The sequence below is a fragment of the Salmo trutta genome, chromosome 5 (genome assembly GCF_901001165.1).
Source record: "Salmo trutta chromosome 5, fSalTru1.1, whole genome shotgun sequence".
In the NCBI taxonomy this organism is placed as follows: Eukaryota; Metazoa; Chordata; class Actinopteri; order Salmoniformes; family Salmonidae; genus Salmo; species Salmo trutta.
In genome coordinates this window covers 67,427,435-67,444,581 of record NC_042961.1, presented here as the reverse complement: position 1 = coordinate 67,444,581, position 17,147 = coordinate 67,427,435, and the positions used below count along the sequence as shown (strand labels likewise).

Here is a 17,147-nt window from a genome sequence, read left to right as displayed (position 1 = left end):
ACCTGATGCTGAGGTCAGAGAGACAGACTGACCTGACGCTGAGGTAAGAGAGACAGACTGACCTGACGCTGAGGTAAGAGAGACAGACTGACCTGACGCTGAGGAAAGAGAGACAGACTGACCTGAAGCTGAGGTAAGAGAGACAGACTGACCTGACGCTGAGGAAAGAGAGACAGACTGACCTGATGCTGAGGTAAGAGAGACAGACTGACCTGACGCTGAGGTAAGAGAGACAGACTGACCTGACGCTGAGGAAAGAGAGACAGACTGACCTGACGCTGAGGTAAGAGAGACAGACTGACCTGATGCTGAGGTAAGAGAGACAGACTGACCTGATGCTGAGGTAAGAGAGACAGACTGACCTGACGCTGAGGTAAGAGAGACAGACTGACCTGACGCTGAGGTAAGAGATACAGACTGACCTGATGCTGAGGTAAGAGAGACAGACTGACCTGACGCTGAGGTAAGAGAGACAGACAGACCTGACGCTGAGGTAAGAGAGACAGACTGACCTGATGCTGAGGTAAGAGAGACAGACTGACCTGACGCTGAGGTAAGAGAGACAGACAGACCTGACGCTGAGGTAAGAGAGACAGACAGACCTGACGCTGAGGTAAGAGAGACAGACTGACCTGATGCTGAGGTCAGAGAGACAGACTGACCTGATGCTGAGGTCAGAGAGACAGGCTGACCTTGGGGGATGAAAGGAGAACCAATGTAGGGAAAAGCTGATGTTTTTCCACAAGTGATTTCAGTAATACTCTGTGAAATTAACAGCCCCTTCCGTTTTACTTCCGGGTCGTGTCCCCAAAACTTTTGAAATGGTTTGACGTTTATATCATAACATTTGTGAAAACACGGTCATTTACAATATATATAAAATACATGTTTTGGATTAATTTACCTCTGCCTAGATTCCTTTTATGGATTATTTGGCTTGAAGACCATTGTGATACGTTTTTGCCCATTGAAGACTATTCAGAAAGACAACAAAATACTACAATGCTACTTCCTGGAAAGTTACGTGTCACTTTAGTAGTCTATAGAAAAAATACCTTGGATGAGTAGGAGAGAGAGAGAGAGAGAGAGAGATGGAGGCAGAGATAGATAGAGAGAGAGTGAGAGGCAGAGAGCGAGGGAGGCAGAGAGAGAGAGAGATAAGCCATATATTATTTTGAGACAGTTTCACACAGCAAGAAAATTATCCTGCAGCAAAAGGAAATTGAAATTGTTATGTTGTTTATAATTAATGGACATTTTTTGTAGGGGTTGTTACAAAAATAGTTAAGTAAAAAAAAGTCTGACATTTTTAAAGAAGTCAATACAAATTTTAGAATCCTTTTTAACCAGGAATACATTACAAATTAGCATTTCATTCTGTGCAGGAAAATTCCTACAACAACAGGATGCTCAAATTAAGATACGGCTCCTGTAGGTTTCACAGCAGTATTTCGTTCCAAGCAGGTTTTTCAGTTTTTGCAGCAAACAAAAAGAAAATACCCTTTTACAATGAACAAAATACAATAAATATCATATCTGGTGTCAGAGATATGATGCAAAACGTACGTTCAGAGTGTCAAGATCCAGACGGGTTTGAGCGCTATCAGGAGAACCTTCCTTGGGAACCTAAATCTAGACAGATACACAGACAGAATGACAGACAGACAGATACACAGACAGAATGACAGACAGACATATACACAGACAGAATGACAGACAGACAGATACACAGACAGAATGACAGACAGACAGATACACAGACAGAATGACAGACAGACAGATACACAGACAGAATGACAGACAGACAGATACACAGACAGAATGACAGACAGACAGATACACAGACAGAATGACAGACAGACAGATACACAGACAGAATGACAGACAGACAGATACACAGACAGAATGACAGACAGACAGAAAAAGACAGAATGACAGACAGACAGATACACAGACAGAATGACAGACAGACAGATACATAGACAGAATGACAGACAGACAGATACACAGACAGAATGGCAGACAGACAGAATGACAGACAGACACACAGGCAGAATGACAGACAGATACACAGACAGAATGACAGACAGACAGACAGACAGACACACAGACCGAGTGGTGAAGTTCAGTGACGGTGTAGATTGTGAGAAGTTCTTCATGGATGAGATAACTCCTTAAAAACATTGTCATGTTTTATCATCGGACCCAGCTCTGCCAGCTGACTTTAACAACCCACCACTTATTGTATATAGGAGAGGTTGCAATTTACGCGACAAATTGGTCCATGCCAAACTGCCAGCCACAAAAGAAAACGAGCCAGGCTCTTTACGCCCTCTTCTGAATGGTAGCTATAAATGCAGATGCTGAGCTCAGTACAACAATATGATGAAGTGTGAATGTTTCTACCACCCACATACAGGAAAACAGGTCCAAATAAATGACATCATTACCTGCTCCACCACCCATGTTGTCTACATTATTACATGTCCATGTGGGCTGTGTTATGTAGGTAAAACCTCTCGTTATCTCAGAGAATTAGTGAACATAAAAGTTGAATCAGGAGTAAAGACAGGCATTATCCAGTCGCAGTACATTGTAATGACCTAAAACATGACATTTCTACCTTTAGGTTGTGAGACATAGAGAAAGTCAAGATATCAGACAGGGGAGGTGATATAACACTGAGCTAATGAGAATGTTTTGGGATTTTCACCCTCCAGACATTATTCCCTAAAGGTCTTAATGATGAAATGTCCATGCATGTTATGTTGTAAATGTGAACATGAATTAATGCCTCCACTTCAGACTACTCTGACGTTTTTTCTTGAACGGAACCCAATGATTTATGAAAACTTACTTGATGTCCTCATTGTGGGTTTACAGACGTGTTCAGGGCCAGCCCTCCCATTAGACCGTCGCCTATGGCAGCAGTTGAATTTGAGGTGATATTTTGACAATTGTCTGCCGCCCTCCGGTGCCCCTGTTCGGTCACTACACCGCCCGCTGCGCCCCAGCCACCAGCTCATAGTGTTGCTACAGTTCCCCCCCCACCCCATTTCCCCTTCTCCCGAAGTTCATACCACTATCCTTGGTAGCTATGGTGATGTGTGTGTTTATATCTCCTGAAGTTCATACCACTATCCTTGGTAGCTATGGTGATGTGTGTGTTTATATCTCCTGAAGTTCATACCACTATCCTTGGTAGCTATGGTGATGTGTGTGTTTATATATCCTGAAGTTCATACCACTATCCTTGGTAGCTATGGTGATGTGTGTGTTTATGGGATTATCCAATTATGAAACATTAATAAATTAATCTGCCAAATAAATGATTGTATTTTTTTAAGTGTGTGTGTGAGGAAGACGATTTTAAGACAGTAAACTAAGTTAGGTTACTGTCTTAATCACTAACGTTAACAGGTTAGGTTACTGTCTTAATCACTAACGTTTCAAATTATTTTAAATCTCTATAGATGACTTTTAGCTGTAACGGTTGTCGTGTGTGGAGGACCAAGACGCAACAGGGAAGTGTATACTCATCTTCTCTTTTTAATAAGAAGGAGAAACAAAATAAACACGTATACAATTAACAGAAACAACACTAACAGTTCTGTCAGGTGACAAGCACAAAACGGAATACAAATACCCACAATCCACAATACAAACGCACCCTTAATTATAGGACCTTCAATTCGAGGCAACGATAGACAGCTGCCTCCAACTGCCCACACCAATTAACTAAAAATAATATTCGCTTCCTGATATTTTGTGTCTATTAGACATGGGAGCAAATTGTTTGAAATCTCTATAGATGACTTTTATTATTATCTGACCCTGCTGGTCATCTATGAACATTTGAACATCTTGGCCATGTTCTGTTATAATAGGTTAGCTAACCTGTTAACGTTAGTGATTAAGACAGTAACCTAACCTGTTAACGTTAGTGATTAAGACAGTAACCTAACCTGTTAACGTTAGTGATTAAGACAGTAACCTAACCTGTTAACGTTAGTGATTAAGACAGTAACCTAACCTGTTAACGTTAGTGATTAAGACAGTAACCTAACCTGTTAACGTTAGTGATTAATACAGTAACCTAACCTGTTAACGTTAGCTAGCTACTACTAGTGGATATCATTTTAGATAAAAGTCATCTATAGAGATATAAAATAATTTGCTACCACGTGTCTAATAGACAAAAAATATCAGGAAGTGAATATAAAAATAAAAACTATGAGAAAAGAGGCAAAATCTCTAAACCAAAGAAAATCTCTGGTGAAATGTATCAGTGTCCAGCAATGTCCATCAGCTGGTGTGGAGAATTACAAGCCTACGAGGACAGGCCAGTCATTCACCGAGAACGACGAGCCCCCGTTAGCTGATTCTAGCAGCGAAGAGGACAAACCGGAGGAGTCCGAGACATGCACTTCCACCGATGATGACAGCTTTCTGGCTGGACAAGAACAGGTGGTCGCACCAGGCCCAGCTACACCTCCAAACAATGCCGGAGAAGACCCTACTATCTTGGACCCAGACTCAGATTCGTCGCTCCCCGTCCCCGGTGACAGTGGTGGTGCTGCTGCTAAATCCGACTCCCAGACAAAAATCATAAAAGATCCCGGTGAGTTGCCAAAATATATGAATATATCTTTATATCTCTTTGAACGGGGAGAGACCAAGGCTTGTCTATTCCAAGAAAAACGATGCAGCCTTCTGTTTTTGCTGCAAACTTTTTTCACAAGAGGGTAAATCTGCGCTGGTCAGGGATGGAACCAGGGACTGGAGGAATCAGTGTCTCCTCCTCAGCCTCTCATGAGAAGTCGCATGACCACCCAGATAGTTTCCAGAGGTGGAAGGAGCTGGAGATCAGGCTGGTGTCCAAGCAAACTCACATGATTTGATTTCAGGACCATGGACAGCTACCGAGAGAAAACATCGCTGACTGCAATGCAGCACCACAGCAGAGGAAAGAGGCCACTCTACACAATAAATACATGCTGATGTTGGACCATCACATTCGATATGGAAATAAACATCATTCATTAAGGCTGGGTCATTGACAGAAAGCTTATTTTACACTGCTACAGCGAAACGAGGCCCGCCATGCATTTATGAAAGCGCTTGTTTCCAAAGCTCAAATGATCTTACTGTATTTTACAATTCTACAGGAATATTAAATATATGTTCAATATGTTATATAAAAGTGTTATTTTTATTGTAATTGTAACATTTATGGGGTCGTTCCATGTGTGATAACAGGTGTGATATTATTAATCAGAAACTCGTTTTCCTACTGTAGGTAGTAGGTTGCATAGTGACAGCAACATTGTAACTCTCCGATGCAGCGGTTCAAGTTAAATTACCTTCTGCCTGGTAAGGAACCTCCTATATGTACACGCGTCCACACAACATGTTAACAGTCATAAACACACAATTACACTGATAATTGGAGCTTATTTCTTCATCCTCCAATAAATAAGTGGTGAGACTCCTTGTTTGACGGACACAATTATCCTCCATAGATGTCGGTATAGACATATACTCCAATACTGTCGCATGTACTGATTAAATACCTCCGTGTCTGGGAAGGGCTTGGTGTGTTTGGTTCTGATTAAATACCTCCGTGTCTGGGAAGGGCTTGGTGTGTTTGGTTCTGATTAAATACCTCCGTGTCTGGGAAGGGCTTGGTGTGTTTGGTTCTGATTAAATACCTCCGTGTCTGGGAAGGGCTTGGTGTGTTTGGTTCTGATTAAATACCTCCGTGTCTGGGAAGGGCTTGGTGTGTTTGGTTCTGATTAAATACCTCCGTGTCTAGGAAGGGCTTGGTGTGTTTGGTTCTGATTAAATACCTCCGTGTCTGCTAAGGGCTTGGTGTGTTTGGTTCTGATTAAAAACCTCCGTGTCTGGGAAGGGCTTGGTGTGTCTGGTTCTGATTAAATACCTCCGTGTCTGGGAAGGGCTTGGTGTGTTTGGTTCTGATTAAATACCTCCGTGTCTGGGAAGGGCTTGGTGTGTTTGGTTCTGATTAAATACCTCCGTGTCTGGGAAGGGCTTGGTGTGTTTGGTTCTGATTAAATACCTCCGTGTCTGGGAAGGGCTTGGTGTGTTTGGTTCTGATTAAATACCTCCGTGTCTGGGAAGGGCTTGGTGTGTTTGGTTCTGATTAAATACCTCCGTGTCTGGGAAGGGCTTGGTGTGTTTGGTTCTGATTAAATACCTCCGTGTCTGGGAAGGGTTTGGTGTGTTTGGTTCTGATTAAATACCTCCGTGTCTGGGAAGGGCTTGGTGTGTAGGCTACGTTTCTTCTTTCTTTTTGTGTTTATGTCTCGAGACATTAGCAGAATCTTTTTTATTACGACAAAAATCACTGGGTAGTATAGACCTATAGGCTACTGCTGATACAGGGTAGTATAGACCTATAGGCTACTGCTGATACAGGGTAGTATAGACCTATAGGCTACTGCTGATACAGGGTAGTATAGACCTATAGTCTACTGCTGATACAGGGTAGTATAGGCTACTGCTGATACAGGGTAATATAGACCTATAGACTACTGCTGATACAGGGTAGTATAGACCTATAGGATACTGCTGATACAGGGTAGTATAGACCTATAGGATACTGCTGATACAGGGTAGTATAGACCTATAGACTACTGCTGATACAGGGTAGTATAGACCTATAGGCTACTGCTGATACAGGGTAGTATAGACCTATAGGCTACTGCTGATACAGGGTAGTATAGACCTATAGGCTAATGCTGATACAGGGTAGTATAGACCTATAGGATACTGCTGATACAGGGTAGTAGGGACCTATAGACTACTGCTGATACAGGGTAGTATAGACCTATAGACTACTGCTGATACAGGGTAGTATAGACCTATAGACTACTGCTGATACAGGGTAGTATAGACCTATAGGATACTGCTGATACAGGGTAGTATAGACCTATAGGATACTGCTGATACAGGGTAGTATAGACCTATAGGATACTGCTGATACAGGGTAGTATAGACCTATAGGCTACTGCTGATACAGGGTAGTATAGACCTATAGGCTACTGCTGATACAGGGTAGTATAGACCTATAGACTATTGCTGATACAGGGTAGTATAGACCTATAGACTACTGCTGATACAGGGTAGTATAGATCTATAGGATACTGCTGATACAGGGTAGTATAGACCTATAGGCTACTGCTGATACAGGGTAGTATAGACCTATAGACAACTGCTGATACAGGGTAGTATAGACCTATAGGCTACTGCTGATACAGGGTAGTATAGACTACTGCTGATACAGGGTAGTATAGACCTATAGTCTACTGCTGATACAGGGTAGTATAGACCTATAGACTACTGCTGATACAGGGTAGTATAGACCTATAGGATACTGCTGATACAGGGTAGTATAGACCTATAGTCTACTGCTGATACAGGGTAGTATAGACCTATAGACTACTGCTGATACAGGGTAGTATAGACTACTGCTGATACAGGGTAGTATAGACCTATAGTCTACTGCTGATACAGGGTAGTATAGACCTATAGGATACTGCTGATACAGGGTAGTATAGACCTATAGACTACTGCTGATACAGGGTAGTATAGACCTATAGACTACTGCTGATACAGGGTAGTATAGACCTATAGGCTACTGCTGATACAGGGTAGTATAGACCTATAGGCTACTGCTGACACAGGGTAGTATAGACCTATAGGATACTGCTGACACAGGGTAGTATAGACCTATAGGATACTGCTGACACAGGGTAGTATAGACCTATAGACTACTGCTGATACAGGGTAGTATAGACCTATAGACTACTGCTGATACAGGGTAGTATAGACCTATAGGCTACTGCTGATACAGGGTAGTATAGACCTATAGGCTACTGCTGATACAGGGTAGTATAGACCTATAGGCTACTGCTGATACAGGGTAGTATAGACCTATAGACTACTGCTGATACAGGGTAGTATAGACCTATAGACTACTGCTGATACAGGGTAGTATAGACCTATAGACTACTGCTCATACAGGGTAGTATAGACCTATAGACTACTGCTGATACAGGGTAGTATAGACCTATAGGATACTGCTGATACAGGGTAGTATAGACCTATAGGATACTGCTGATACAGGGTAGTATAGACCTATAGGCTACTGCTGATACAGGGTAGTATAGACCTATAGGCTACTGCTGATACAGGGTAGTATAGACCTATAGACTACTGCTGATACAGGGTAGTATAGACCTATAGACTACTGCTGATACAGGGTAGTATAGACCTATAGGATACTGCTGATACAGGGTAGTATAGACCTATAGGATACTGCTGATACAGGGTAGTATAGACCTATAGGCTACTGCTGATACAGGGTAGTATAGACCTATAGACTACTGCTGATACAGGGTAGTATAGACCTATAGGCTACTGCTGATACAGGGTAGTATAGACTACTGCTGATACAGGGTAGTATAGACCTATAGTCTACTGCTGATACAGGGTAGTATAGACCTATAGGCTACTGCTGATACAGGGTAGTATAGACTACTGCTGATACAGGGTAGTATAGACCTATAGTCTACTGCTGATACAGGGTAGTATAGACCTATAGTCTACTGCTGATACAGGGTAGTATAGACCTATAGGATACTGCTGATACAGGGTAGTATAGACCTATAGGATACTGCTGACACAGGGTAGTATAGACCTATAGACTACTGCTGATACAGGGTAGTATAGACCTATAGACTACTGCTGATACAGGGTAGTCTAGACCTATAGGCTACTGCTGATACAGGGTAGTATAGACCTATAGTCTACTGCTGATACAGGGTAGTATAGACCTATAGTCTACTGCTGATACAGGGTAGTATAGACCTATAGTCTACTGCTGATACAGGGTAGTATAGACCTATAGACTACTGCTGATACAGGCTAGTATAGACCTATAGTCTACTGCTGATACAGGGTAGTATAGACCTATAGGATACTGCTGATACAGGGTAGTATAGACCTATAGGCTACTGCTGATACAGGGTAGTATAGACCTATAGGCTACTGCTGATACAGGGTAGTATAGACCTAGAGACTACTGCTGACACTGACAAACAAGTATTTCGCTCCACCCGCAAAAACATCTGTTAAATATGTGTATGTGACCAATATAATTCGATTTGAACAGATCAATAAAACCACCTTGTCTGCAACCACATCATCTATGAAAAGGGAAGACAGAAATTCTGCAAGGTGAAGTCCATCTAACCTGGATGAGGAAATAATTGTCCAAAAACAAAGTTTCAAGTGTCTCTGACTGACCCAATGATAAAGAGGGAATATGCTCACAGCTCAATCACCAGGGATATTCCAAGCATCTGCCTCTTAACCCTAGGAAGCTTTTTGCTACCTTCTCCTCCCTCCTGAATCCTCCTCCCCCTCCTCCTCCCTCACTGCGGATGACTTCGTCAACCATTTTGAAAAGAAGGTTGACGACATCCGATCCTCGTTTGCTAAGTCAAGCGACACCGCTGGTCCTGCTCACACTGCCCTACCCTGTGCTTTGACCTCTTTCTCCCCTCTCTCTCCAGATGAAATCTCGCGTCTTGTGACGGCCGGCCGCCCAACAACCTGCCCACTTGACCCTATCCCCTCCTCTCTTCTCCAGACCATTTCCGGAGACCTTCTCCCCTACCTCACCTCGCTCATCAACTCATCCTTGACCGCTGGCTACGTCCCTTCCGTCTTCAAGAGAGCGAGAGTTGCACCCCTTCTGAAAAAACCTACACTCGATCCCTCCGATGTCAACAACTACAGACCAGTATTCCTTCTTTCTTTTCTCTCCAAAACTCTTGAACGTGCCGTCCTTGGCCAGCTCTCCTGCTATCTCTCTCAGAACGACCTTCTTGATCCTAATCAGTCAGGTTTCAAGACTGGGCATTCAACTGAGACTGCTCTTCTCTGTGTCACGGAGGCTCTCCGCACTGCTAAAGCTAACTCTCTCTCTGCTCTCATCCTTCTAGACCTATCTGCTGCCTTTGATACTGTGAACCATCAGATCCTCCTCTCCACCCTCTCCGAGCTGGGCATCTCCGGCGCGGCCCACGCTTGGATTGCGTCCTACCTGACAGGTCGCTCCTACCAGGTGGCGTGGCGAGAAGCTGTCTCCGCACCACGTGCTCTCACCACTGGTGTCCCCCAGGGCTCTGTTCTAGGCCCTCTCCTATTCTCGCTATACACCAAGTCACTTGGCTCTGTCATATCCTCACACGGTCTCTCCTATCATTGCTATGCAGACGACACACAATTAATCTTCTCCTTTCCCCCTTCTGACAACCAGGTGGCGAATCGCATCTCTGCATGTCTGGCAGACATATCAGTGTGGATGACGGATCACCACCTCAAGCTGAACCTCGGCAAGACGGAGCTGCTCTTCCTCCCGGGGAAGGACTGCCCGTTCCATGATCTCGCCATCACGGTTGACAACTCCCTTGTGTCCTCCTCCCAGAGCGCTAAGAACCTTGGTGTGATCCTGGACAACACCCTGTCGTTCTCCACTAACATCAAGGCGGTGACCCGATCCTGTAGGTTCATGCTCTACAACATTCGCAGAGTACGACCCTGCCTCACACAGGAAGCGGCGCAGGTCCTAATCCAGGCACTTGTCATCTCCCGTCTGGATTACTGCAACTCGCTGTTGGCTGGGCTCCCTGCCTGTGCCATCAAACCCCTACAACTCATCCAGAACGCCGCAGCCCGTCTGGTGTTCAACCTTCCCAAGTTCTCTCACGTCACCCCGCTCCTCCGCTCTCTCCACTGGCTTCCAGTTGAAGCTCGCATCCGCTACAAGACCATGGTGCTTGCCTACGGAGCTGTGAGGGGAACGGCACCTCCGTACCTTCAGGCTCTGATCAGGCCCTACACCCAAACAAGGGCACTGCGTTCATCCACCTCTGGCCTGCTCGCCTCCCTACCTCTGAGGAAGCACAGTTCCCGCTCAGCCCAGTCAAAACTGTTCGCCGCTCTGGCACCCCAATGGTGGAACAATCTCCCTCACGATGCCAGGACAGCGGAGTCAATCACCACCTTCCGGAGACACCTGAAACCCCACCTCTTTAAGGAATACCTGGGATAGGATAAAGTAATCCCTCTAACCCCCCCCCTTTAAAGGATTTAGATGCACTATTGTAAAGTGTTTGTTCTACTGGATATTATAGGTGAATGCACCAATTTGTAAGTCGCTCTGGATAAGAGCGTCTGCTAAATGACTTAAATGTAAATGTAATATGGATGTGTCACGTCCTGACCAGTAAAGGGGCTGTTAGTTATTGTAGTTTGGTCAGGGGGTGTTTGTTTAGTATGGTTTGGGGTTGTTTGGGTTATGTTCTATGTTAGTGTATTTCTATGTTATTTCTAGTTGGTCTATGTCTATGTGGTGTTTATTGGGTTGACCTTCAATTGGAGGCAGCTGCTTCTCGTTGCCTCTGATTGAAGGTCCTATAGGGGTGTTTGTTCTATGGGGGTTTGTGGGTAGTTATTTCCTGTTCTTTTGTGTTCGTGCACCTGACAGGACTGTTGTAGTCGTTTGTTGTATACGTGTTTATTTTTGTTTTCCTTCTTGAATAAAATGAGAAGATGAGTTCCCGCTGCGTTTTGGTCCCTACGACAACCGTGACAGGATGATGCTGTCCACTGGGGACAATAAAATAGCCTGCTATTCACTCAAATTGATAATGTTGATAACTAAATGACTGATTAGTATTTTCATTGTCTTCACTTTACACCAACAGCCATTTGCTTTTCAAACTATGTTTTCCCGTGATTGTATTGTGAAATATTGTGACATGTCTGGGCCTGTTTTAGCTGCTTTTTACTGACAGTCGCTACCAAAAAGTATAATTTTTTTTGTATTTTCCGCACACACTGCCCAACCTGAGGACCTTCTAACTGTAGGCTGTGATTTAAAACAATCCACGTCTTATGTTTCATAAATAAGCGAAAGATCATCTGTGGCAGAATGATGCTTGCTGGTGTGCTAACCTATTTTGAATGATTTTATTGATTTATGTATAGACAGGATGTTGTCAATTTAATAAAATTTACTTTGAATTAAATTGGTTGGTAGACTGGAGAGACTACTGAGCTGAGTCAGGACAGACTGCTTCATTAAATAGGTTTTCAGAGACTCCTCCTTCAGGTTTCAAAACACATGCTGCACATGTCAAACACGTAGGAGTACTAGTCCACTAGTCAACACAGCATTGGGCACGGCCCAAGTTTATTTATTGTTAAGCAGCAAATACTTTATTACAAAGGTGATTTTTACAACAAAGCATGTGACAGTGGAAGCTTGAAAACTGAAACCAGGCAGACAATGCAGGGCTGCGTTCAGTACATTATAACTAAATAGAACGTTCAGTACATTAAAACTAAATAGAACGTTCAGTACATTAAAACTAAATAGAACGTTCAGTACATTAAAACTAAATAGAACGTTCAGTACATTAAAACTAAATAGAACGTTCAGTACATTAAAACTAAATAGAACGTTCAGTACATTAAAACTAAATAGAACGTTCAGTACATTAAAACTAAATAGAACGTTCAGTACATTAAAACGTAATGGAGCGTTCAGTTGAATAGAAATGGTGGGTAGACCCACTGAACGGAACAAATTTATCTCAGCCTGTTCAAGAAAGTACAAGAACATGTCGTTCAGCACAAATCATTCCGCAACGTAGCAAACGTTCCAGCAAACTGAACGTACCCCTGGTGAACTGTGTGTAGGACACAAGGGCTGCATTTACACAGACAGACCAATTCTGATATTTTACACTAATTGTTATTTTGAACAATCAGATCAGCTCTTAAAAAGAGCAGATGTGAAACGATCTGATGTGATTGGTCAAAAGATATCAGAATTGGGTGCCTGTGTAAAAACAGCCTAATTTCACTGAGTGAAACAGAGAAAGAGAGAAAAGATTGAAGGAAATACAAAGAGGGATGGGAAGCCAAACTTCTAACTTGCTTTGACATTTCTGGTTTTTAACCTAATCATTCTTGAAATCTGATCTTTACTTTCGATAGATTAGGGACCTGCTTTGTTTACTGTACAAAACTCATATTGTCTAACAATGATCACATTTTCAATCCCTGTTCAACCTCACTTGAACCAGGAAATACACATTTTAATATTCCCCTTTTTTCCAAGTCCAAAGACAACACAGAGCCCCATTGTTGAGCTGCTATCCACCAACAACTACATGAAATAGATTTGTCTGCACTTCAGTGGAAGACATAAAGACAGAGCTGATCCTCACTACCAGGGTAGCAGGTTAATGTCCACTACCTGCTGCTGACTAAAGGTCTATTCTCTTTTCACAACACATTCTAATGTTATTTCATTATTTTTAATAAGAAGGATGAAATATACATTCAAAAATAACATTGTAATCACATGCAAAGTGAGTCCAGGCTAAGCAGTAATTATTTTAGATTTGTTTCAAAATACATTTGTAGGAAGTTGATCCTGAGATTAACATGATGTATGTTATTGAATTATCATGTATGATGTTGATCACAGCTTGAATTTCAGATCAGGTCAAATCTAAACTCAACACCCAAAACCAAATCAGCTACTCGGTTATATTCTCTAAGAATCAATGGCTACATATAATTCATTTAAAAGTCCAAAAAAAGGAGACAAATACAACAGGTAGGTAATAACCTTTGACCCCAACAGAGGAACAGACACAGTCATCATCATAGACACAATGATCATGTTCATCCCCATCCCTGAGGCGAAGCGCTCTCAGAATATCAACTTTTCGGAGCTTATTTGGGATCCCCTGGACATCACCACCGTCATCACTCATTTTGTCTTTATCCTTAAGAAGCTCTTCCGGAATAAAACCTTCTAGACATCTGGGAACACCTTGACAACACCATCATGGTAATGCTCCTTCAACTTCTCATACAGCTTTGCCAAGGTAATGGGGTCCAATACTAATTTGTTCAGTTCCTTTTTGTTCTCCCCCCAGTATGCTCCGGCTATCCACTTGTCCTTCTTACTGGTTTCACAGCAGAAGGCTGTCCACAGGTGAGATGGGATGTTGACTCGTTCCTTCAGTGTGTTGTTGAAGCTGGGAACTGCTCCAGTCACCACATTGGCTTCTATCTTGTTGTTGTTCTTCTTACAGTTAAGCACAAGAGATTTTCTGACTCTGCACTCCATATCATTCCAGCTGCCCCCGTTGAAGGATCTTTCCTGGGGAACGATGTTGGTCAGGGTGAAAGTGGACCTCTTGGCAGCATCATCAGGTGCGTACGAACATGGGAACAGGTGACCTCTGTCCATACTCATGTTGTTATATTTGTAGTCTGCGTCCGCAGCCTGGTGTGTGGCAGCTTTATTATACACATTCATGTCAGGTTGGTTTTTTATATCTTCAAGCTGCAGAAACATCAGTCAGACATTACAACTTTAACTAGTTTAGACATTACAACTCTTTAACTAGTTTAGACATTACAACTCTAACTAGTTTAGACATTACAACTTTAACTAGTTTAGACATTACAACTCTTTAACTAGTTTAGACATTACAACTTTAACTAGTTTAGACATTACAACTCTTTAACTAGTTTAGACATTACAACTTTAACTAGTTTAGACATTACAACTCTTTAACTAGTTTAGACATTACAACTCTAACTAGTTTAGACATTACAACTTTAACTAGTTTAGACATTACAACTCTTTAACTAGTTTAGACATTACAACTTTAACTAGTTTAGACATTACAACTCTTTAACTAGTTTAGACATTACAACTCTCTAACTAGTTTAGACATTACAACTCTTTAACTAGTTTAGACATTACAACTCTTTAACTAGTTTAGACATTACAACTCTAACTAGTTTAGACATTACAACTCTTTAACTAGTTTAGACATTACAACTAACTAGTTTAGACATTACAACTCTAACTAGTTTAGACATTACAACTAACTAGTTTAGACATTACAACTCTAACTAGTTTAGACATTACAACTCTAACTAGTTTAGACATTACAACTCTAACTAGTTTAGGCATTACAACTCTAACTAGTTTAGACATTAACTCGTCATAATACAATTTAACAACCCAGACTTAAGCTGAAAGTGGTTGGACCAAAGATACATTTGTGTCTCAAAGATCCTGTATGTCTATAGCAGTAAACAAATACACATGTTGAATGAATAGAGATTAGAACTACCTGGGGCTCTATCATCCAGGACTGACTTGGTAACATAACTGTCTGTGATATATACCAGTAAACAAATACACATGTTATGTTATATGACAAAACATTAGTCCTACCTGGGGCTCTATCATCCAGGGATCTTTTGGTCTACCCTTTGTATAACCAGTGAAGGTGTAGGCTGAGAACACAGGGATCCTGTTGGTCGTGTCGTAGAGAGTTGCAAACCTGTAGATGTATTTAAACAACTGGCAAATCAGCTTGTAGCGGTTCTGGTTCTGGACTGTCCCATTAACCAAAATACCTGGGAGATTTGGAGTTGTTCCATTCATGAAGAACTTCTCACAGTCTGGAACATCACTGAACTTCTCCACTACATGAGAGAGAGCAGGAGGAAGGAGAGAGAGAAGGAGGAGAGTAGAGAGATGATTCAATACCCCCATCATCACCTGAAGACTGTACACCACAGAGACAAAGATGAAGTTACAGAGACCAGTTGGTAGACTGGAGACTGTTGAGCTGAGTCAGGACAGACTGCTTTAAATAGTTATTACAGAGACCAGTTGGTAGACTGGAGACTGCTGAGCTGAGTCAGGACAGACTGATTTAAATAGGTTTTCAGAGACTCCTCCTTCAGATGTCAAGACAGAAAGGGTTGATTTGCATAAACTCCTCTGTATGTTTCCATGGAAACTGCTGTAACTAATAACATGTGACTCACCTCCTGTAGTTTCTAACACGTTTGGACCCAGAACTGAATCACACAATATTATAGTTCTGGGTTTATGAGATCACGTATTGACCCAGAAACATTATATTTGTTCAACATGCGTGAGGGGAGGAGTTCCCCTTTCTGTCCAATGAGGTCATTTCTGGACAATATTTCAGCAAGTAAAATGATGGTTCTACTTTAGAATGTGGAACACAGCCAATAGGGAGGTTTGATTGTTACACATTCTAAATAGTTCCACCTGTTCCACATACAGAGGAGTTTATCCAACCCTCCTTGTCCAGTCTGACCACTAATTATACCAGACAGGACTCATCTTCATACAGAGGAGTTTATCCAACCCTCCTTGTCCAGTCTGACCACTAATTATACCAGACAGGACTCATCTTCATACAGAGGAGTTTATCCAACCCTCCTTGTCCAGTCTGACCACTAATTATACCAGACAGGACTCATCTTCATACAGAGGAGTTTATCCAACCCTCCTTGTCCAGTCTGACCACTAATTATACCAGACAGGACTCATCTTCATACAGAGGAGTTTATCCAACCCTCCTTGTCCAGTCTGACCACTAATTATATCAGACAGGACTCATCTTCATACAGAGGAGTTTATCCAACCCTCCTTGTCCAGTCTGACCACTAATTATACCAGACAGGACTCATCTTCATACAGAGGAGTTTATCCAACCCTCCTTGTCCAGTCTTGACCACTAATTATACCAGACAGGACTCATCTTTTTCCTGTTTCCGGTCACAACTTGCAGACGTGTTTACATGCTGCTGTGCGTTTTGTTGCCGATCTTACTTTGCTACCTGACTACCTCACGGTTTTTACTTTTTCATTACCGTATATTTTTAGTTTTTCCCTCACTCAACTTTTTTCATTCAACTTTTTCACCCCGGAGGTTTTATCTGGACATGGTTCGTCAGGACTTCAAACAGCCGAAGCTAAGTAACATTAACATGATGCCTTCTAATTGCAGTCGTTGTACTTATAATATACAGGAGAACGATCGCCTTACGGCAAGGATAGCTGTGCTGCAAGCCCAGCTTCAGACGCAATCGCTAGGCAAGGGTAATTTCAGTGTAGGAAAGGATGAAACAGCGTCTGTGCCTCCAGCAAGTACAGATAGTAACGTTAGTATAAACCCCCTCGCACGGTCCCC

The 17,147-nt window shown here is 42.4% G+C and overlaps 2 protein-coding genes across 3 annotated transcripts in view; both read right to left on the bottom strand.

Annotated features, from left to right (window-relative positions):
- The window catches only part of LOC115194901 (endonuclease domain-containing 1 protein), a 238,049-nt gene that overhangs the window by 75,589 nt on the left and 145,313 nt on the right, over positions 1 to 17,147 (bottom strand). The window lies entirely within an intron of this gene.
- Positions 13,147 to 17,147, bottom strand: part of LOC115194911 (endonuclease domain-containing 1 protein-like) — a 40,687-nt gene continuing 36,686 nt past the window's right edge. The window contains exons 1-2 of one of the 2 annotated variants that reach the window (XM_029754833.1): positions 15,368 to 15,998; positions 13,147 to 14,461 (exon numbers count right to left, since the gene is read on the bottom strand). In XM_029754833.1, coding sequence (XP_029610693.1) covers positions 13,925 to 14,461; positions 15,368 to 15,694 — 864 coding nt within the window. In that variant the 5' untranslated portion in view covers positions 15,695 to 15,998 and the 3' untranslated portion in view covers positions 13,147 to 13,924. Of the gene's footprint in view, positions 14,462 to 15,367; positions 15,999 to 17,147 lie in introns of those variants that run through there. The other variant, XM_029754832.1, reaches the window with a different exon arrangement.